The sequence below is a fragment of the Balaenoptera musculus genome, chromosome 16, assembly GCF_009873245.2.
Source record: "Balaenoptera musculus isolate JJ_BM4_2016_0621 chromosome 16, mBalMus1.pri.v3, whole genome shotgun sequence".
Taxonomy (NCBI): domain Eukaryota; kingdom Metazoa; phylum Chordata; class Mammalia; order Artiodactyla; family Balaenopteridae; genus Balaenoptera; species Balaenoptera musculus.
In genome coordinates this window covers 13,879,785-13,904,694 of record NC_045800.1, presented here as the reverse complement: position 1 = coordinate 13,904,694, position 24,910 = coordinate 13,879,785, and the positions used below count along the sequence as shown (strand labels likewise).

General features: G+C 37.3%; 1 protein-coding gene across 7 annotated transcripts in view; it reads right to left on the bottom strand.

The window, feature by feature from the left end:
- The window catches only part of SHTN1 (shootin 1), a 101,624-nt gene that overhangs the window by 73,199 nt on the left and 3,515 nt on the right, over positions 1-24,910 (bottom strand). For 4 of the 7 annotated variants that reach the window (XM_036828442.1, XM_036828438.1, XM_036828437.1 and 1 more), the window contains exons 2-3: positions 13,568-13,620; positions 3,900-3,960 (exon numbers count right to left, since the gene is read on the bottom strand). In XM_036828442.1, the coding sequence (XP_036684337.1) occupies positions 3,900-3,960; positions 13,568-13,620 (114 nt within the window). Of the gene's footprint in view, positions 1-3,899; positions 3,961-9,358; positions 9,487-13,567; positions 13,621-23,570; positions 23,648-24,910 lie in introns of those variants that run through there. The other 3 variants (XM_036828439.1, XM_036828443.1, XM_036828441.1) reach the window with 3 other exon arrangements.

The window sequence follows — 24,910 nt, the reverse complement described above, 5'->3', positions numbered from 1 at the left end:
TAGTTCCCGGACCAGGGATCAAACCCGTGCCCCCTTCAGTGGGAAGAGTGGAGTCTTAACCACTGGACCGCCAAGGAAGCCCCAGGAATTTTTTTAATATATAAATTTATTTACACCCTTCAAAGGAAAAACATTTTTAAAAACTTTAATTGTTCATTTAATGATTTGCCTATGGCCCTGAATTCGGGCTTGACTCATAATATCCACAATCCATGACCACTGTACCTGAAACACCTATAATTTGGATGACATAAAGGTTTAAAAAAGAAAAAAGATGAACTTTAAATAAAGTACCCCTATTACTGCAGTAATAATTTTTTATGTTTAAAAAATCCTTGTACTTTAGAAATACATACTGAAATCTTTACAGATAAAATGATATGGTGACTGGAGTTAGTTTCAAAATCTCCGAGGTCAGTGACAGTAGGTATATGGATGCACAGAGGAAGACAACTTCTGAAGCTATGTGATGGGTACATGGGGGTTCATTATACTTTTTCTCACTTTGTACGAGCTTGACACTTTCCATAATAAAAGTTTTTCTTAATGACTCTGGGAACTCAGAAGTATACCCTAAAAGAATATCAATTATTGCTTCTATCAGTCTAGTTGAATTAGCAAAGTCTGTCTCTCCTGTTCCATGACCCCAAAACATTTTTACATACTTGCCATCATAGAATACATCACACTGTGGGAGAACTGGGGTTCGTTTAACTTGTTTTGTCTTCTACTAACGGAGCATCAGCAGAGGCTTTCTTCACTCATGGCTGACTCTCTTGCACCTAGCACAATGCTATGTACAAAGCAGTTATTCATACTTGTGTTTGTCTGATGACTGAAAAAAATGTCTCAGGCCTAAGTTCATGTGTGAATACCTTTTTACAGGAATGTTCTCTGTAGTACAGAACTGCTTAGGAAACAACCACTATCACCGTTTATCAGGCCAACTATGTGTCTGTCGTGTGCTAAACCCTTTACGTGTGTCCTCTCGTAAATCCTCACAACAATCTTAGGAAGTAGGTATTATCATAGCAATTTTGTATTTGAGAACACTGAGGCCCAGAGAAGTTAAGGAACATATCCCAGATTATAGAGTTCTAACTGGTAAAGGCCAGCTAAAGCTATTTCTAGATGACTTCAATTTTCTATGTTCTTTTCTAATTCCTCATATTTAAAAATGACACCACCAATGATGCTGCTTCCTGAGCAAAACTCCTCTCCATCCAGCCAACTCTCAGCAATATTTAGACGCAGGATATCTCTAAAGCGTATGTGGCAAACATACCATAAGTTCTCGTGCAATATCAGATTACTTAGAAAGGTTTTCATGTAGTGAGAAAACAGCCATGAAAGCTAGCAGGTATGCAGGAAAATTGGTAGGTGCTAAAACAGAGCAAAGGATCTAATGTTGTGGCCTAAAAGACATGAAAGAACTTTACTTACTTCTACTTTCACAGAAATCTGTCTTTCTAGGGAACATGGCTTTACTATGCAGTCAGTGGTGCACTCTGTCCAGAAAGACAGGAGAAAGGCTCAGGAAGAGCTGGCAGAGGGCCAAGAATCACATGGAAATATGGGCAAAACCAGCTAGGAAAAGTATGCCAAGCTAGGAAGAGCTGATCCCAACAGCCTAACAAAGCTCTTCCTGACCCTCATTCGGCTGCTCTTCCTACACCTGGAGAACTAGAACTAGAACTAGGTAAACATTACAGGAAGGCAGATTTCAACTTAGTACCAAAAGAAACCTTCCCCTGGAGCTGTCCAAATGTGGAGACTGGTGTTCAGAAACTAATTCATGAAAGGCAAATCATATGAACTCTTAACACTGAAGGGCAGTCAAGCCCTGGACGGTGCAGTAAATGAGATGGTGGTAGCAGCAACTAGTATTTATTGAGCACTTACTATAGTGCCAAGCACTGTGTTCAGCACTTTTTACATGGATTATCTCATTTAATCCTCGAACAGCCTATAAAGTAGGGTCATTTATTCCATTTTTACTAATGAAGGAATTGCTCAGGGCTATTGGGATTCACACCAAATGGTGCTTTTTACTGGTGAAAACTGCCTCATTCCCTTCCAAATCTGAAATTCTACGCTATGTTCTAAAGTCGTGAACCATATAACTCAGACACAATTTTTTAACAAATATTTAAAGTTTTCTTAGTCTCCATTTTCTGTTCTTTTGAGACTGAGTGAAGAGCTAATACTCTGTTTTCCTGCTATCCAAACTTAAATTAGGCTGATGTAGTAAAGGTAAAAATTGAATGAATACAACAATAAAGATGAATTCTTTCAAGCTCTGAGTTGCTCATAAGGAAAAATGTAAATTTTTAAAACTAGCAAAGGTATTTAGAGGAAGAGAAGCGGAAAAGAGAAATGGTAGATGAAAGCAAAGTTTACATGTTACTCTACAGGTAGGCTGATTTGGTAGGAAGTTGCTTCCATTTCTGCATAATGCAAGAGATAAAATCCCTACTACCTACCTGGACCAAAACATTTTATAAATCCAACCATAATAATTCGAACTATTCCCACTGCACATAGTATGCCAATCCAATATCAATAACTAACTCAAACACATTAACTGGTAACTATGTCAATGGTATAACTCTTGAAGCTGTAACTCAGTGTCAGTTCAAGTGTAAGAATGTCCCATTAATCCTGCATTAGGGAAGGAGAAAGTCCTGAAGAGCTACAATCCACACATTCACAGATGAAAAATAGTTCTGTCATAGCATACTGGCCACCAAAGATAGGTATTATCAACAATATTCCCTTTTGGTTTTCCTCGTTACAGCCAGATACCTGAAATAAACTAGCTATTGAAATTTCACTATAATGCTGCATTTTTATAGCTGCTTTACCTTCAACAAGAATAAAATGCTTTGCGGTGTAGTTACCAAGGCAACGCTTTATGATATTATCAAACAACCTGACTCACACGGCATCTGCAGAAGGATGGACAAAGGCCCTGCTTCTGAGGGGGAGGGTCACTCTCCCTGCTAAGGTCTGGCCCTTTCCCATGACTTATTTCCTTCTGATCCTTCTGAGTGTGATCAGGTATGTTCTATTCTAGGGGATGAAGTAATAACAGATTTACATCACATAAAAAATAACATAGCAAAAATTAAGAAGATTATTAAAGCTTTTGTGGGAATATAACTTTCCTTGGTGAGACGGCTATTTCAACCATTCAAACTCCTAAAAATGTATAGTTCTGTAAACCTAGAATTCCTTTTCCATAAATTAACCTAAGGAACCAACCAGACCACTATAAATACGTATGTATAAGAACACTTATCACGGCATTATTGATACTTACTAAAAACCAGAAATAATCCATCTATCACTGAAGAATTGTTTAAATAAATTACGGTACTATCATATAATAGAATACTATGGGCAACACTAAAAACTGATATACATATCTCTACTGACATGCAAAGATGACTGTAATATACTGTTTACTGAAAAGAGTAGGCTATAAAACTGAATGCAAAGCATGACTGTATTTTTTGTTGATACATATATTCCACAGATAAGAGATCAGGAAAGAAAGACTATAAAATACTAATGTTGGCTTTTCTTGGCTTTCTCAAAGAGTGAAGATAACAAATTTGCTCTCTTTTAACTGTTCTGTATAGTAAAATTTTTTATAACAAGTACAAACTGTGTTTTATATATATATATAAATAACATACTTATGAAACAATAATGCTCAATCCATTTCTTTAAAAATCACAGTAATGCCAGAGCACTTTTTGGGCAAATAGGAAGACAATTCTTCCTTTCTTGGATGCCCAATACATCAGCAACTAAACACAGGGTACATGTCTACCCACATAATCCCAAAGCACAGTTGTATGTGTTAGAACAATTCCATTGAAATGCTTACATACTTTTCTGAAATTCCTCCAGTTTTTTAACCGCTTCATCTCGTTCTTGCCTAATTTTGTCACACTGAAATGAGAAAAAAACAGAAATGTTAAGTTTGTATTGTAAGTTTGGAAAGACAAGAAAGAGCAAACATAAACAATTTTATGAAAAGAAAACAAAAAATAAAAATCTTAAAAAAGCATTAATGATATAACCAGAAAAGACAAAAACTCTAATTCAAAAAGATACATGCACCCCAATGTTCATAGCAGCACTATGTACAATAGCTAAGACATGGAAGCAACCTAAGTGTCCATCAACAGATGAATGGATATAGAAGATATGTGATATGTATACCATGGAATATCACTCAGCCATAAAGAAGAAATAGTGCCATTTGCAGCAATATGGATGGACCTAGGGATTCCTATACCAAGTGAAGTAAGTCAGACAGAGATAAATATATTATATGATATCATTTATATGTGGAATCTAAAAAATAATACAAATGAACTTATTTACAAAACAGAAACAGACACACAGACATAGAAAACAAACTTACGGTTACCAAAAGGGAGAGGGAGAAGATAAATTAGGAGGATGGGATTAACAGATACATATCACTATTTATAAAATAGATAAACAACAAGGATTTACTGTATAGCGCAGGGAACTATATTCAACATCTTGTAATAACCTAATGGAAAAGAATACACACACATATATAACAGAATCACTCTGCTCTACACATGAAATTAACACAATATTGTAAATCAACTATAGTTCAATAAAAAAGAAGAAAAATAGAATAATTTTAAAAAGAAAAAAAATATACGAAGGAAAAAAAAGGCATTAATGGCCACATGGTATTTGTTACTGCTCACCAGCATGATATTTGTACCACTTGTATCTGGCCAATTTTCTCAGACCTTCTAAGATAATGAGTCACCTTCCTGCTCATTATCTCTTCAGTAACAGACCAATTTAACATCCTTGAGTTAAAATGTATTCATTCTTTAAGAGAATATTTGTGCCTCTTTTTAAGTAGGTATTTTGCTGACACAGTTAAAAACCCCACTCATCCGCAGGTCAGATTCCTGAAACTGCGCAGTTTCAATTATCCAGAACCCTGGGGGCACACTGGAAGTGACCACTGCCTGGAGGCAAACTGCTGCCCAACGTCCCATGCACTCTCTAACTCAAGAAAAAAACCATCCATGTATCCTTAGAATTCTGAATAGAAGAAGGTAGCAAATTAAAAGGAGGGAAGGCAAAAATAACTTATTAAAGCATGAGGATCTTTTAGGGTATCAGGTACAGAAACAAGCATCTAAACTGGCTCTGTAGGTATTAATGAATTTTTTTAAAACCTAACATTCGTTATGAGCACTGAATTCACTTCACCCCGACTTTCACAAAATAGGAAGTAAAACACACTTTAGGAAGATTTTCATCAAAAATGTCTAAAACTTTAAAAAGTGATTTTAGCTATTAGAATGATAATTAAAATTTTAATTGTGTGGGAATACTATTATACTATAATAAGAGGACCATATGAACAAAGTTATATTTTAATCCTACCATGTCAGAAAAACATATCTGGGATATGTTTTTTGGGATTTCATACCTTTGGATATTTTTATTTTCAAATGTCAATGGCTAAAAAATTATGATGCCACTGATAATTGGGAAAACCCAAATTAAAATAGTAAGATATTCTCATCTAATAGACTGGCAAAAACTGAAAAAGTCTAGGATCAGATGTAGGACACTCTCACGTACTGCAGGTGAAATGTCAACTAGCATAACTACTTTTGGAAATAAACTAACAAAATTGGAATTGTACATACCCTATGACTCAGCAATTCTACTTCTAGATTCTAGAATCTCCAGCAATGTGTACAAAGTGATCTATACAAACATGTTCTGCATTTATAGTAACAATAAATCATGGTATATCCATATAATACACTATAAATGAAAATGAATGAACTAAAGTTAAATGTATCAACATAGATAAACCTCAGAAACCATAAGGTTGAGTAAAAGGAATTATAGAATATATATCAAATGATACCTTAAGCACACAAAAACACTTTATATATTTATATTGTATCTGTATATTTCCCGATACATACGGTATATATAAAAACATAAAAACATGAAATAGAAGGATACATATAAAATACATAACAGTAGTTGTCTCTTAAAAGATAGGGAGGGGAAGGGGTCTAGGGCTGGGTGACACAGAGGACCTTCAATTTTATCTGTAGCATTCTTTTTTCTTTTTAAATTTCAAAACAGATAAGCTAATTCTGTGAGGTGTGTATTTGTTATATTATTCTCTGCCCTTTTCTATGCTTTTAAAATATTTTTAAAATAAAAAAAATTAAGAAAACAGTTCAGTTTTGTATGTCAGTCTCTCAAGAACTGAAACTTTCTAAAAGTTTTAGTTTTAAAAACCTATCTCTGTTCATTTGGGTAAATCCATTCTGGCTACAGTACATGAAACGAGTACACAGTGTTAAAGTAGCAAAGCTATTTACTAAATCCTGACCTAGACCCTCCACAAGAGGGGTCAGGCAGGACCATTTTCTAAAGGAAAAGGCATATCCTTTCATTAAAGTTTTCTTGTGTCAATTTAACTTCTGTAAAAAAGTAATTCTGTCTAATACAGTTTCTAGTCCCAACTTAACATGTAAACTGTATTTACTGTCTTTTGGTGTTTAAAATTCTAAACACTCTAGAGTCCTGGATTCTCAAATAAGTTTATGAGATCCTTCCCCCACCAGACAGTGTAACACCTAACTTCATGAGCGTGCTAGCCAGCTGTTTCAGGAATGCTCCTCTCATTTTCTAGAATGTGGTACCTGTTCCCCTTGTACTTCCCCACCACCCTGCCAGTCTGCCCACCCGTGGCCCATGCTCTTCGCTCATAAGGCCCAGGTAGACATGCTTTGGTTAATAACAGGTCTCAACATCACAGTCTTATCCCAACATTCATGTAACGAGTTTCTACAGTCCAGCTATGTGCGTTCACACTAACTCTATAGGCATCGCCAGCCGATTCAGAAGCAGTCTCCCAACACCAGCTGTGTTCTATCAGAGGTCTTCATGTTGCTTTGCTTTCTATTTTCTGCAACCATATTATGATAGAACTGGCAGCCACAGAATTTACCATCTGCTATGGATACTGAAAGGGGTGTGTATTGTGGGGAGCGGGGATTTACACATGCTGCAAAAGCAACTTATTTATTCCAAACCAGAGCTGAGCAAAATATGAAGGACGTACCCGTTTACTAAGCAGAAATCCAAACATCTACTTATTTCATCATTTTAGATGAACCCAGAAAAATATCTTGTAACCTTTCTCTCAAACTACCAACAGAGAGAAAGTAGCAAAGATTCCGGGCCTTTTTGGAAGAATGTTGTATCTTTATATCCCACAGAAGCCCCTCACCCATCCTACCCCTTCCTCTCTCCTGCTCACGCAGCTGCATCATTTGTAGAAACTGCTTCTTTTTGTGTGAGAATTGCTTGTGAAGACTTTGCAATAGCAACAGATGTTCTTGGGCCCACGTCACTTAATTACGATGCTCAACGATTCTCTGTAGCTCAAGGCTGGGGTAGAACCCAGCAGCACAAGTGCTGGCTGGTTTAAGGAAGTTGGATCACATTACATCAATTCTAGAGTCTCTATTTTGGCTCTTCATGAAGTGGTGAATTGGCGGGAAGTTAGCCTTGCTGGTTTTGAAAGCTCTTCATATTAGAAGCCCTGGCTGTTTTCCAGAACTCTTCCTTGAGGCTCATCCAGGCAGATACCTGGCTTCTGAAACTAAACCAGCATTTCAAAGCATTGGCAGACTGATTTGCGGAGGAAAGTCTTTCCAGTGTGTACTGGTAAGAGGGGACTCTCCCCGACCAAAATGGGCAGCTCTGTTCTTTCTGCCTCGCATATCATCCAACTGCTGTTTGTACTAAAATGTCTGCTTAACGGGGCTCAGCAGAAGTACAGATAACTGTAGGCACTAAGATATCTTTATATTTTGCTGTGTGTATATTTTATGCAAGAAAACCCCCAATATTCTGAATTGTGTCTAACTTCCACTAACATAAACATTCATTTTTATCTCCATGACGCACAGATGCAACAAAGAGTTGCCAGCCTACAGAAAGGCCAGTTTGGAGCCCAAGAAATACACACATGCACTGCATACACAGGACAACAACAGAGTAGGCAATCTACACAAAGACAACTACCGTACAGTTGACTGAATTAGACTTCTAAGCAGGCATCTACTGTAATAACTGAATGCCTTTATTTCCTTCCTCCAAGTATTGAACAAATTATTCATACAGGTGCTATGTTAAGCAGAGAAAATACAGTGGGGAACATAATAGGCAATGTGCTCTCACAAAACTTATGATCAACCAAGAAAGACCAACAATGAAACAAGCAATTTATAAGAACACTTGCCATAATGAGAGAAGTACTGCACTACAGGAACACACAGCAGAGGCTACAACATTAAGTCTGAAAAAGTCTCAACCCCACACCATTTTTTACTTATTTGTCTTGAACTTCATTCCTTTTATGTCCAGTTACAATATTTAAAAGTTTAAACAGGCATAGCATCAGAATTGTGCATATTTACCTGCTTTAGAATATTTGGTGATGCCGTTTGAGGACCATCAAATCATTTTTAGTAAGAATCAACAATTCTATTGTTCCACCTATGTAAGTTTGGCTAGAACTCAGCTGTGCTTATCCTTAAAGAACACAATAAATTAAATTATTCCCACTAGAATGGAATTCTTTTCACTCTCTTTCTCTTTTGGTAGTGTTCTTTCTTCCAATTCAAAGTTCTTTCCCTCCAATTTTCACAGGCAATAAAGTAGTAGCTGTCCCCTAAAGCTGTCTTACAGCATTCTCCAAATTCTAGGTATTGTGTGTTAGATGGAAACACATGTCATCAGAACAGAGATCCTTGCTCTTTGTTTCTGGATAGATTGCTGTTAATAAGAGACTCATTTTCACTTTCAAACTGCTAAGTAATTACTTTTTCTCTGGCACAACCACTTGCCACTCTGTTCTAAAGAAACTGCATGTATGTGAATGTATTATGCATGAACAGTCAGCATAATGGATGCATATCTTGCTCTTTAAAGTGGCTTCTTTACTGAGTTTTTTTAAATAAAATACTTTGGGACCTTCACCTCTGAAATTTACAAAAGATGAAGAAATTTTAACAATAGACAACTGAGCCAAGATGCAAACAGTATCATCTATCTTGCTTCTTGAAACCTAAGTCTTGGAAAGTGTCTGTCTCATTCCCTTTTCATTCATTGTTCCTGGCAAGCTGACAGAACCGCCTGATGCAGTGTTACAGTAGCTCACTCAAACGACTTCTAATCAGCCACTTAAACATTTATTCATTTCAAAACTCGATCTCGGAACATAGAATTAAACATAAATACTTACTGTTCAAAGGCAGACATTCTTCTATTCTACAGATTTCCTTCTTTTTATGCACACTCCACACTGCCCCCACCACTCTGAGAAATGTGAAAGCTATTCCATTAAAAGCTCAAAAAAGCTCTGCCCACCCCCATGTAGGAAAAAAACCACAAACAACTATGACAAAGATCCTGAATGATTCATAAGAGAATGCCCTTCAATTGTAGAAGCATGACTAACACATTTAAATATGATGATTGCTTCACAAGCAGAGTAAAACTTCATTTGGTTGACTTCAAAATATACAGTCCTCTATTTTTCTTTACCCCAAAAATAATTTGGAAGGGTTGTTGACTTCAATGTGATAGGCCTTCTCACTTTTTAACATATTGTTGATAATGCTATTTAGAAACTAGGCAAAAAATAAGTAGCACCCTTTCCATAATCTCCACCTATCTTGATGTCTAAAAAAAAAACAAAACTGAAGCTTTTACACTTTAATCCAACCCAGACATCTTACATGTACCCTATATAATATTTTGATAATGAATTTTGGTTATTAAAATGTGATAAGTGCATAAGAAATATACAGATGTTTCATTACAAAGAGGCGACAATTCTGCTTGTGAGAGAAAGAAGACTGTGAAAAAAAGTAAGCGACATTTAAGCCAAGAATTAAGAGACAAGAGTTAGTCACATGGAATTGAGTAGGAACCTTGTCTTTTTGTTCTCTTCCCATCCCACCAAACTCTAAGCGTTCACTTATATGTACAATTTATCACAGTTATTTGTCAACTTGCCTGTGTCCCTCATTAGAGTAGTTTTAGTCTAGAGTGGGACCTTCGTATACTTTTCTTTATATCCCAGTACTCAGAAGGCATTCAGCAAAAAGTTTTCCTTATCAACTCAGATCCTGATTCCATCCTCAAAGACACTGATAAAAACCACAAAATGATCAGCATTATATTGTTCTTAACAAGGGAGAACTGCAAAGGAAAAGATCATTAAAACATTGGCCCACCCTCCCAAATCTCCTACTCTTACCCTTGGAATGCATTATGTCAGAATCTATACACACGTGCGTGCGCGCACACACACACACACACACACACACATAGGCACACGCATGCGAGAATTTTTCTGATGTAAGATTGATTTGATATTTAACTTTCAGTTTTTAAATACAAAGCAATAGATGATGAAGACAAACGATCCAGAAAAGTATTGAGTCTGATAATTTGCTGTGGAAAATTCATGGGCTAACAATAAAAAATTAAGAATAAAACCAAGACCTTTGTGGAAAAAGTCAATTAGATCCCCTAGGTTTACCTGCTTCAAAATGAGTATTTTTGGTCAGAATATCCTGTCTGAATCCAGATTCTGTTAAGCCCTGAGGTCCTGTTTTCTGTGAGACAGAGCTGGCACAGGGTTGTTGGAGCATCAGATTAGGGAGATAAGGGAATGTACATGACCCACAGTAGCTTCTTAAAAAAACAGTCTCTTAAGCAACTGCCTGTTCTGAGGAAATTCATGTCCTACCACTTGTCTCAACAGAGGAGATTCTAAACAGGGCATTAAAAGATCTACCCAAAGGGATCACACCCACTGTCTCTTCCCATTGATAAGGTTCATGACCTGACAACAAAGATGGTTAGACTTAATGTGGACACACAGAAGGAAAAAACTTGCCATTTATTTTTCTAGTCGCTTACACTTCTGCAAAATTTCCCCACATCAAATTAACTATGGCAAAAGACTCTTACTTTAGATTCCTATCCTTGACTGATTTAACTGAACTCGTTTGGGGTCGCGAGGTAAGAATGGCCATGAATATTTGCTGATGTGGACTGGACAAAGCTCACACAGCCAGGCACAAGAGAGTGCTCTGCCAGAGAAAATGGTGTTCTCCATTTACCACCTCCAGAACTAAAGCTGCTTTTACTCATTCTGTGCTGTATTAAAAAGGCTTTTATTATAGGCTTCCCTCCTTTGTAATACAGCCCCCCTTTCGGGGAAAAATCTGCAGTAATAAGCCTACTAGTCTTTTAACACAAGATAAACAGAGTGTGGTAAACTTAAAACCACCCTATTTTGTTTTACCCAACCACACAGCATTCCATATTGCTTTCATTTCTTTTCTTCCCATTTCTGTTAATAGTTATTTTTAAAGAGTAAGTACAGAAGCAGGTCAATACAGATGTTACAAAAGTATCAGGACATACTCTGTGTAGAGAAACATGTGAACAGGTAATGGGCTAAGGTAATTTTTAATCCTTCTTTTGCCAAATGCATCTTACTTACAATTCACTTGTATAACAGATGGTTCGCATAAAAACTCACTGCAGAAAGTGGCTCGCAGTTAAACAACCATCATCATCACTAATAACGGATGTTTATAGAACATCTACTATTTTTAGGGCAATGCTAGGTCTACAAGTAAGCAAGGATTAAAGAAGGATAAGAAAAAACAAAAAATTTATTCTTTTTCCTCTTATGTTATTCACGTTCTTCTATATCCTTCTTTCTTCATCAAATGAAGACACTTGTTTGCTTTCCCCCCTCCTATCTTCCAGGTTAAATCAAAGAGTTCTCCTGAATTAACCCTTCCAACTTGTTTTGCTCTTCCCCCCTTGGACCAGGAACATATATGGAAGAGACTCAATTGACTGATAACGTCTTGGCTCCTTCTCCTAGAGCTGGAAGATGGTTGGGTATCTTAGGGAAAAAGGCTCAAGCTATCTGGCATAAGCTTCACCCATTAGCTTTGCTTTAAAATTATGGGACATCAGGGACCCAGGATCTAAGCATATACTCCCCACCTGTTGGCATCCTCGGGACATCTGTGATTTTGTGTGGTTATGATGTTAGAATTAGAAATCTTGTCAAACTGTTTTCTGTGACCTCCTTACCATATTAGAGACGCATGTACCAGCCACCTTCTATCACAGATATTCTCATCACCCCACCTACCATTCCCTGAATTGCCTAGTGAAAGGAAGGGAAGATACTTAAAATTTCAAATATAAATAAATATTTAAATAAAATTTTTATTTCAAAAATAAACCAAAGATTTATTTACAAATGAGCAAAGAAGCATGAAACGTGGGTGAAAAATAACGATCTAAAAATCTATTATAATGTGCTTTGAACTAGAGGACTTACCATTAATACCATCACACCAACATCTAAATAGGTGGCAAATTAATATGAGTAAAAAAGTTAAATATGATTCTTAAGAGTTCAATAAATACCCACAAACATGCCACAAGTCTTACAAATATTTAGCTCACTGCCAATTTTCATTACAGCTCTTACTCTGAGATTTTAAAGACAAGGTTGCATAATTTACTGCAATGATGAGTACCTTCTTTAATAACCACGAAGGACCTGTCTTATTAATTTTCCACCACGGATGTTATGCTTTGAAATATCTGGTCTATCAAACAAATTTCTAAAAATAGAAATTTTAAATTTTTAAAATAAATTTCATTTATATCTAAATAACAATAATGGACAGTTCCCCCTCTCTCTCCTTTTCATTTTCTACTCAGTCCCTCTACTTTTTTTAGCCTTCCCTTCTGTATGTCCCTTCCCTAAACTTATAGGGAAAAAAAGATATATGTTAAAAAAAATTCATGAATCTTAAATGGATATGTCCAGAGACATAAAGGTAAGTAGAATTTAATTATTTAACCGTTAAAAAATAAAACTCCCAGAGCCCAGGAAAATATTCACCACACTTCACCATCTTCACATTGGGTGTTTTTCAACTTCCAGTAGATTATTCATATACTTAGAGGAAGCAAACATACAAAGGGTTTATGGAAGCATTTGAGCTAAACACCAATGACTAATTCCAAAGAGTTCTCTCCAGACCTAATATGTCTCAACCCAAAAGGTAAATGTCTCAGGCCTTCAATTCCATCACTAGAATCCCAAATCTGACCGCTGGAAAAAGTACAATTCTTGGGGGCTTGAGTTGCTTGGCTTGGTGCCTTGCTGCACATTTAGCCGTGTAGTTAATCTCCCAGAGCAGCGCCCACTGTGGCATGCCTGCTATTCTTTACCATCTGGAGCCTGGAGTTGATATTAGCCTGAACCACACATGCAGGAGAAAAGAAATTAAAAAAACAACTCTCATTCGCATTTAACTGAAATTGGTGGCAGAACAATGCACCATGCTGTCTAGGCTTTTACACATGTAAGAGAGGAAAGAAAGGGTAAAGTACAAACCTTCTCCTTTGTCTTCTGGTTCTCTGCTCTGAGGTCTTCATATTCACCTATTGCTAAAAGAAAAAAAGGAAAGCAATGTTATAATGCTATCAAAAGTTTACTATGGGAAAACCTGGGAACCCAACTAACCCCTATTGTCTATTTACAAGGTTCTGGGTGGGGTGGAGAAGAGGCCACAGAAGAAGGGCTCCTGCTTTTAAGAATAAGGAAGAAGAAGAGACCAGAGCACATGTGAGCCCACGGAGCCGAATTTCAGTTCTCCTGGGTTATTAGGAAGACCTATGAGCCATAAGTGCCTATGACAAGTCACTTCTCATCTTTGCTGTTCAGCACTTGTGAAAGGAGACGGTTTGGTGTCCCTGAAGTTCCTTCCAGCAACATTAGTCTGTGGTGCTGTAATCACAGGTTTATTTAAGATTGGCCTCCAGAAAATAAACTCAATGTCACATATCTGCTTTATCCACAGGGGAAAGTTTCTGCTATGAGCATTCAGCTAAGAACAACTATTGTCAGGCACTGCAAGATCATCAACCACCAAGCCATGACCAAATCCCAGCCAGATTCATTTCACTAAATTAGAAAAATATGTGAATTGTCTGGAACTATTTCCAGTTATGTGGGAAAAGCAGCAGTTTTCTACTTAAAATCCTCCACTGCCAGAAAAGCAAGCTGAACTCCCACATTCATCTCTTAGCCAAAGCACCATTTTTAGATAGCCTCACAGTTGAGAATGTGCCATTTAGAGTGTATTGTGGGAAGAAAGAGACTGATTTAGGACTAATGATGGAACAGAATGTCTAAGGTGGACCCAGCAGAACCACTGCCCACTCCCTGACCAGCATTTTGACTGGCACCAGAGAGCCAGGCAATAATCAAGTTTGGATTTTTATACTTTTACTTTTAAAAAATTTCATTGGGATTTATCTACAAAAAGCTAAGTTTTTCTTTAGAAATAAAAAAGACAAAGAGCTTCCTATTTCTATGAAGAACCTGAAGATATTAATTAAAAATCTGAAACCAGTGGTTTTAAGAACATTCCAGATAATCTGGTCATTAATTCTAAAGTGTATGATTCTAACCACTGGAGCAGAGAATACCACCAAGACAATTCAGATGGCAAAGTATATGCTGTTCCTTTCAACAGTGATCTGAAGGGTTTAGAATAGTTACTATGATGACCGGACCAAACTCTTAAAATCCAATTCAAATAAACAAATATTTATGAGACTTATGAGACTATACCATCAATGGCCCGAAGTTTTATCAGCACTTCATAACCATCTAAATAAGAATTAATGGACATTTTATTGAAGCCACACTCAAAAAAGAATCTTTGAAAATTAGATAGCCCATAAGATAGCTAAATGTATACATATAAAGATACAGCCCTTTTAAAAATAATTAGTTTCAACAGAAAAGATTTGATTGATCACAAAATGAAGCCCTCTGCACACCAGCTCCTTATCAGCCTCCATCAGACAAACCCCCAACCAATGAGTATGAACTAAATTGTCCTCAGTTCTGAAAATTCAATAAAATGTCCCTCCCCCTCCTTTTTCTAACAAAAAGAAACAAGAACTAAGAGATTTTAAAAATACGCACTTACATCATTAGGTAGTCTATGGTCATGGTCCCAAATCTTATTACTATATCTAATATTGTTTCAAAAAATAAATATTTTATTGAGAGACTTTGCTTTAGTTTACTTGACATTTAAAAGTATCTTTAGATAAAGTTGAAAAATCAAAATTGATTTACCACTCTATTCCTGATAACCTACTTTACAGACATACAAAAAAAAAAGACAGTAAGAAATTTTTTTTTTCTATTTAAAGCATCAGATAACGGCTATGAAGGCCTTTTTAAAAATACCAATACTGTTCTTCCATTATAATGCCAACAGAATCCAGGCGAAACACTGTAGACTCCCAATTACTGGGTCTTTATGAAAAGCATTAATTATGAACCCTTTACCTATCATATCTTAATGGAAACCACAGAAAATATGCTTTCCGTGACTGTAAGCAACTTAAAAAAACAACAAAAAAAATGAAACCAAGTACAGGGAAAGGAGAGGAAAAGTATGGGAAGAATTCAACCATTTGGTAGTGGGAAGGGACAGTTGGGGAACTGGGCATAAACGAAAAATATTTACTTATATTTTTATTTCTTTGAATTTAAAAAAACCAAGCTTACTGCCCTAAACAATATTCACATACACATATACCATAGTGAAAACATGTGTAACCGCATCTTTAGCAAAACTGGTAAAAACTATAATGACCTATGTTATTCAGCTACTTCTTTTTTGGCAATGCCAAAGGGTCACAGAGAAAGCCTTATTGTTTCACAACTGGCTCACAGTTTCAAAAATTTTTAACATGAGCTGTGCAACTCAAGTGATTTGATGAGAGAGATCCTCCAAATTTTGAATTACTCAATAAAAAAAGAAGAAATGATTTTGACCAATTCTCTGTCATGTGAAAGATATCTGCAGCTTGGGAAGACTTCATCCCTTGCATTTACAGATACAGCATATTTCACTATACTGTAAAGTCACACAGCACAGCAATTTAAAAGTGCAGCCCAAGCACTTAACTTAGCCAGGTACCTTGGGCAAACTGCTTACTCTCTGCATCTCAGATTCGTCATCTGGAAAATAGGAATAATAACTGTACATCTCTCATAGTGTTCTTATTAAGAGTAGGTGAGGGGATTCCCTGGTGGCGCAGTGGTTGAGAATCTGCCTGCCAATGCAGGGGACACGGGTTCGAGCCCTGGACTGGGAATATCCCACATGCCGCAGAGCAGCTGGGCCCATGAGCCATAATTACTGAGCCTGCGCGTCTGGAGCCTGTGCTCCGCAACAAGAGAGGCCGCGATAGTGAGAGGCCCGCGCACCGCGATGAAGAGTGGCCCCCGCTTGCCGCAACTAGAGAAAGCCCTCGCACAGAAACGAAGACCCAACACAGCCATAAATAAATAAATAAATAAATAAAAATTAAAAAAAAAAAGAGTAGGTGAGCTAACATGCAACAAGAGTGCTTAGGCATATTAAATGTTGAATACATGTTAAAGCTTATCATTACTGATACAGCAAGGTATGTCAAATCTGTGAGTATGACAAGAGATTAGGCTGCTCCCTAATGCCTTCGGTCTCAGGCTTACTTCAGTGATACATGGCCTGAAAGATGGCAGAGCAGAAAATCTCTGAAATCCTAAGTACTAGTACCTTCCACCAAAGAAAAGGAGGAGAGAGGGGGGTTAAAGATCAACTGTAGTTCGTTGTAGTAAAAAAAGAAGGTGGCAAAGAAGTGGAAGCATGTCTGAAGCTGTACTTTTCAATCCTGGCTGCACATTAGAATCACCAGGGGAGCTTTTAAATCCTACAGCTCTCTAGCCTCCTCTCCACTCACCCCCAACCCAAGATTCTGATTTAACTAGGTGGACCTTGGACATCCGTATTTCTGTAAGAGCTAAGCACCCCAGGTGATTTTAATGTGCAGCCAAAGAGGGGACTCACTACATAGGAGTATAGAATGGAAGAAAAAGGAAAATGTGGAGAAAACAAGGAGAATATCAGGCAAAGCATGTGCTTTAAGAATCATGCTGGTTCTATATTCTAACCCGCTAATGCCAAGAAAGAGAATTTTCTTTACAAGCTGCAAACCATGACGTAGCCATCCCAGGAAGCAGCTGAGTAGACTTAGTTGTTTGAGAAACCTGACAACTAAAGTTCAGAATTACAGGCCAATAACAGCTCTGGCTAGGGTGAGCAACAATCAGCTTGCCTGGGCCTTCTCCAGTTTCAGCATTTTAGAGTCCCGTGCCCCTGGAGACCTCTCAGACCCAGGAAGCCTAACCACCCTACCCTAGCATTAGCTCCAGATCAGTATTTCCAACCAACACCATCTAGACCTGCACTGTCAAATATGGTAGCCACTAGCCACATGTGGCTACTTACACTTACATTAATTAAAATTAAATAACATTTAAAATTCAGCTCTTCAGCTGCTCTGACCACATTTCAAGTGCTCAATAGCTACATGTGGCTAGTGGCTACCACTGTGGACAGTGGACACAGAACACTTCCATCACAGCTGAAAGTTCTACTGAACAGTACAGTTCTGGACATCTCTGTCCACATACCTTACAAGCACCTCAAACTCAACATGTTAGAAAGTGAACTCATCAATTCCATTTCACCCAAACCTCTTACTTCCTGTATACAGGACCATCATCTACCTAGTTCTCAAGCTAGTACCTCAGGATCCCCCTTGATTCCCCACTTTCCCCCACCACCAAAGGATCATCAACTGCTCAGATCTCAAAATGTCTCTCCAATCTGCCCTTCCTCTATTGCCAGTATCTCTGCCCTATTTCTGACCCTCAATAATAGCAAAACCCTCTCATCTAGACTCTAGCTTCCCTCTATGCCAAGTTCATTCTTTACAAGGTAGATACTAGTTAGCATTGTAACAAAGAAACCTGGTTATTTCATTCTCTTGTTTAAAAGCCACCAAAGATGTTAGCTTCACAACCTGGGAACCCCACTCTCCTCTCCTCTCCCCAATCAGAGACCACACTCACTCCATCAAACCCAAAGTCCCAATGCTTCCTTAAACCCTCTAAGACCTTTCATACCCAAGTGTCTTTACAAATATTTTCCCCTCTGCCTGCAAGGTCTTCCCTTCCCCACCTTCCCTACCTCCTCCTTTTCAATGCAGTTCAACTGTCATTTCTTCTAAGAAACTCTCCCCATATAACAGGGGCAAAAATCAGCATTTATATTTCTAATATACTACCAAAATACACTGTTCATAGATCTCTTTTGGAGCATCTACATGCAACATTATAAGTTGTCTGAACACAGGTCTGTTTTCTTGTCTTTTCTCCCACTCAATTCCTTGCTATATACCTTACACTCAGCAGAATACAAAGCACAGAGTCTATGCCTATGTTGAATGAATGAGTGGTTCATATAAATCTGTGATGTAGAGCAATTAAGCCAAATATTAACATCTCCCCTTTAAAAGTGAAGACACAAATGCATAGAAAAGTCAGATCCCACAGTAAGGAATGGTGGAAGCAGAACCAGTCTACTGATCCTAAAGGCCACGCATGTAAAAAACATTTATGAGCACTACTGTGTGCAGTGTGCTAAAGCACTAGACCAGAAATGACCCTCTAGGTTGAAGACTATGTCTTTATGCATCCAGACGCCCTCTTCTAGCACAATGCCTGACATATAGTAGGCACTTGATAAATGGGTGTTAAATTCAGGAAGGAGGAAGAATGGATCTAGGTCTTCACATGAACAAATCATGAAAGAGCACATACTTTCCTCCCCATATTAAAAGGGCCTCTTAAATCGTATGTTGCAACAAGATACTTAATAAAAATGAAGCTTTAAATAGCCATCAAATATAACCAGAAAAACACTGCCTCATGAGGTCTTCTAATGTATATTCTCATCCACTGAGTTTACATCTTTGAGGCTCATGGAGCCTTGAAACATCTCTTACTAATGGGGTATGAGGACATAAGTCATAACAGATAATGTTCAATTAGGACATTATTCACTTCTGCACACATCCCAATAGGTCCTGCTCTTAAAGCCAGAATAGAAAGAGAAGTCGTTTATACCTCAGTTGTTAATTAAAGCATTAGAAAAGCCAGGGAAACACTGCTGGAAAACCTGATCAAAAAACAAAGGTGAGAGATTTCACATCTAAAAAGAAATTATAGCAAACCTGTAATTCACTCTTTACCTGATAGAACACACAGTACAGTGTTAATGATTTAATGATGCTTAAGAAGTAATCTCAACAAACTATATTAATGACTTCAAGGTAACCAACAGAAAGGAAGGAAACTGAGAACTTTAAAATACGTATATAAGTCTGGTTTCTGGTCTGGCATGTAAGGAGCTTGTAAGCCGACACTCTGGTCCTCACAACAACAAAAAAAGCTGAACAAACTGAAAATCAACAACTCTTCTTGGATCCAGGACAGGACTGAAGTCACAGGGCAAATCACTACTCCAAAAATTAGAGATACACTCAGACAGATACAGAGAATCACAACTTATTGGAGCAGAAGCCAAGGTGCAGAAACACCCTCATGTGCCAAGATAGGAAAAAAAATCTAAACTGTAATTAACAAATTGCTAGAGGCTCAGTTCCAACAAGTTTGAGAGTTAAAAACTCCAGGCGTGGGCCGATCTTAAGAAGCCCCGACACTTTTTTGAGTTTTAACTCCAGGAGTACTACCAGGTCCTCACAGTGAATACTGAGAAAATTTCCCTATTGTTTCTGGCAGGGGAGGGGAAAAGTAGCCATCACGAAATATGCCCAGAGCATTCTGTTCTTTATAACAAGATCTTCCCTCAAGAGAAATTATTTTATTAGAGCCTAACAGATTAAAGGCAAGGTAATAACCAACTCCAGCACCTTGTAGCCTTCTTGTCTCACGGACAGGGAAAACTGGAACTGAGAAGCACTCGTGAAAGTCACAGCTCTGGGGCACAGGCTCACTTAAAGACCAAGACCCTATCACAGGACTATTCCCTTCCCCCATACCCAACCACTACATGAATGTTTATAGCAGTTTTATTCCTAACTGCCAAAACTTGGAAGCAACCGTGATGTGCACCAACAAGTGAATGGATAAACTAACAATGGTACATCTATACAATGGAGTATTATTCAGTGATAAAGAGAAACAAATGAGCTGTCAAGCACAAAAGACATGTAGGAAGCCTAAATGCATATTGCTACATGCAAGAAGCCAATCTAAAAATGCTACACTCTGTACAATTACAACTATATAACATTATGGAAAAAAACAAAACTACGGAGCCAGTAAAAAGATCAGTAGTTGCCAGGAGTTCCAGGGTAAGGTGAGAGGGATGAACAGGTAGAACAGAGGAAATTTTTGGAGCAGTGAAATTATTCTGTTTGATAATGTAATGATGGGTACATGTCATACATCTGTCAAAACCCATGGAATGTACAACACAAAGAATAAACCCTAATGTAAACTATGGACTTTAGTTAACAATAGTGTATCAATATTGGCTCATCAATTCTAAGACCTGTACCACACTAATGCAAGATGATAATAATAAGGGAAAACGGGGGCAGGGGGGTGGGGGGAGATGAGGGAATTCTCTGTACCTTCTGCTCAATTTTTCTGTAATCTAAAACTGCTCCTCAAAGCCGTATTTAAAACAAACAAATATATATATATATATACATGTGTGTATGTATATATACATACATATATATTGAGATATATATATATAATCTCAATCTCAGAATCATACCCTGGTTTGTGCCATACAGGATTTCAGATAGAATCAAGTGACTAAAAGGATCCTAATATATTACTGTTCACTGCACCAAACAAAAATTTCAGAACTCGTGTTTTAATGTTTACAATGCTTAGATACATCAATAAAAAATAAATGAAATAAAATGCTTAACCAACATGGGAAGAAGAGAAAAAAGCAGTGTTCCTTCTACATTTTAAAGCAAAGCTTGGCTGTGTTAACAGCTCTACAGAATAAAATCTACAGCACAACAAAGTTTAAAATATACATACTTTTTGGATCTAACAATTTTGGATCTAACACTTCTGAGAATTTTTCCTACAGCTGCACTTACAGAGATATATGTGTACAAAGGATGTAAGCAGCATTACTGTTTTGAATAAATTTTGGTTTTATAAACTTTAGATTCATAGCAAAACTACACACATAGTAGAACTCCCATATATCCTACACCCAGTTTCTATTATTAACATCTTACATTAGTATGGTACATTTATTTCAATTAATGGACCAATATTGACACATTATTACAAACTAAAGTCCATACATTATCTTATTTCCTTAGTTTTTACCTAATGTTTTATTTTTGTTCCAGTATCCCATCCAGATACCACATTATATTTAGTCGTCATGTCTCCTTAGACATCTCTAGGCTGTGACAAGTTTCTCAGACTTTCCTTGTTTTTGATAACTTTGAGGAGCACTGATCAGATATTTTGTAAAATGTTCCCCAACCTGGGATGGTTTCCTCATGATGAGACTGGGGCTATAGGTTTTTAGGGGAGGACCACAGAGGTGAAGTGCCATTTTCATCATCTCACATCAAAGGTACACACTATCAACATGACTTAAATCACTATTGAAGTTGACCTAGATGACCTAACTGAGGTAATGTCTGCCAGGTTTCTCCACTTTAAAGTTACTATTTACCCCCCTTTGGAAGGAAGTCACTACGCATACCCCACACTTACAGAGCAGGGCATTATGCTCCACGGCCCTTGGAGCGGGAGGATACATAAATTATTTGGAACTGTTCTGCATGGAAGATGTGTCTCTTCTCATTTATTTATATCAGTATGGACTCATGAATATTTATTTTATACTTTGGGTTATAATCCAGTATTTTGTTGTTCAAATTGTTCCATCTTTGGCCACTGGAAGTTCTTTCAGTTGGTTCTTATATCTCTTTGACATATCCCCATCATTGTGGGCTCATTTTTTTGAGCACTTCCTTACTTTCTAGTAACTACAAGATACTCGAGGCTCATCTTGTATATATCCTGCCCCAGTCACTCCAGCCCTACAATCAGCCATTTCTCCCAGGAGCCCTGTTCCTTTTACTGGAGAATGGTATTACAAGCCATGTTCTGGAGCTAGATGTGCCCACTGCTACTGGTACACCTAGGCTCTCAGCTGAAAGAGCAAGGAAATAAATGTCTGTATACTAACCCAATACATATATACACATCTGTAAATATTTCTATATGTAACCATCGGTATCTATATTAAGCTAAACATGAGTTCATACTGATGTCTCCAACTCTTCTCTATTGCCAGAAGCATTATTTTTAATAAAAAAAAAAAATAGAAATACAGAAGTTTGTTTTCCAGAGGACATTAACTACACTGTGGGAGATCCCTACATGGAACATTATGCAATCAATTTTTAAAGGTTTAACTCTATATGTACTGGTATGAATTCTATAATATATATTAATGACAAATATATATGTACGTACAAACACAATTTCCAGAAGGAAATACAACAAAAGGTTAACAGTAGATAACTTTGAGAAATGGAAATGGGGTTAGAACATGCATTATCAACGGGTCACCCTCAAAGAGGAAAAAAATATTAGATATGACAACGGCTTGTAGCTCTCCAAAGGATCACAGTACACAAAAAGATGCAGAGTGTATCTGCGGTATTAAAATTTCATGGGGAGGGGAAGTGATTAGGGGAAAAAATCTCTAAAAAGACTCCTTTGGGGAGTATAATGAAATAAAGATTGAGAAATAATGAGTTAGAAGGAACAGGTAATTGTACTTTTTATTCCATATGCTTTTTTTCTTCTGTGAGCATATGTTTATTTTTTAATTTAATTTTTTAAAAAAACAGAAGTAAGGCTGATCTACCTAATGGCAGTGTTAGGTGAATAGTGAAATTCTGACTAGAAGTTGTAGTTCCTCAGGCCATGCTGAATGTCCATCTCACAGAGGGTCACCCCAACCGGGGACTCTTTGGCAGTGGCTCACCAACTTTAGGAAAATGCATTTTTAATACTCTGGTTTACAAAAATCATACGGCCCACAAAGCCTAAAATACTTATCTCTGCCATCTACAGAAAAAGTCTGCTGACCCCTGATCTCCACTATATTAGCTTAAATATTTTTTGGTATGTTCATACAGTGGAATACTACTCAGCAATGCAAACAAACGAACTATAACTACATGCAACAATATTGATAAATCCCACACACATAATGAGTGAAAGAGGACTGAAGCAAATAATACACACTGTATGATTCCGTTTATGTAAATTTCAGAAACTTGCAAAACTTATCTTCAGTGGCATTGGATATCTTTGGGAAGAGGAAGGTGATAGTGATTGGAGGGGTTATGAAGGGGCTTCTGGAAATGTTCTGATTTAAGCGTTGTTAGAAACATACTTGCTTTTTAAAAATAATTCACTGAGATGTTCATTTGTATCCTGTGCAGTTTTCTCAATCCATGTAATAACTTTGTTCTAAAAGCAAAAAATTTTAAATATAAATCTTACAAAAATGTAACCAGATGAAGAAATATAAATTTACCAGCCTTTTCAGAGGTAACTAAGTAAGTACATATGTACCCTGGCTGTTCAGATACAGTTGGTCCCTGGACCACACTTGGAAAATAGTGGTGTAAAGCCAAGTTTGCACCTGACACCAAGGCAACCATTTAGTCCCAAACGGCTTTCTACTGACTGACTTTGTATGGACCCGAGATTGACAATGCTTCAGCTTTTCCAGATAAATAGGGTCATTGTGGTAGACAACAGTTTCAGACCCTTTTGTCAAAATAAAGCTCTAGCTACTTTCTAGCCTGGAAGCCAAGGGAACACTGGAAGCCTCTTTTAATTACTAACTCTGTTCTAAGAATAAACTTAATTTCCATGTGTACCTTAAGCACTAGCTCAATAATCTTGAAGAAAATGATACCAACTCTCAAGATGAAAGAAGGTTACCTTGCTTTAAAACAAATTATCTTACCATTTTAAATAGTGTCAGTCCAAGAATAGCCCATAACTTTTATTTGTTTGTTGTTGTTGTTTTGGTCTTACATTAGAACATCCTTTTTGCTAAGTGGCAATCATTCTCTTCAAACCTTCCTCAACAAGATCCAAATGACATAGCATTATGATGATGACAGTTTAGTGGACATCTGCTGTTTGTGTCTTCCTAGCCCGCATCCCCCTCTGGTAGTGGCACACCATTCTTTTTTGGACTACTCCAATCCATTGGTCTTTGTGGAGGCTGCCAATCAAGGTGCCCTGCCCTTCGCTGGCCAAAGGACTTTAAACACATGACCCAAATGAGGCCAGTTAGACACTCTACCACCATCTCTAAACTAGGAACTCCTCACCAGCAGGGACAAGGTTTTTTCCATCTCTATATCTCTGAGGCCTAGCACAGTGCCTGGCTATGAATATTCAATGCATGTGGGCTGAATGAAATACAAAGAAAATCATGTACCTTAAACAAATGCTGAGCTAAGTCTATCATTTCCCAACAGAATTCTGAACATTGTATTATGTTTTGTAAGGAAAATGTCCACTTTAGTAAGCTAGGAAATATGCATTGGAAATAGTATCGCAAGTTGCCATTTCTCAGTGCATTAAAGATGTCAATCAGTCCAATAAAATAAAGCCACAAAAAAGACAAAAGGAGAATTACCTCATTACCTCAACATCTGCTTGAACATAAGCAATCGCACACTGGCTAATTTTTTTTAAAGGGACATAATATAA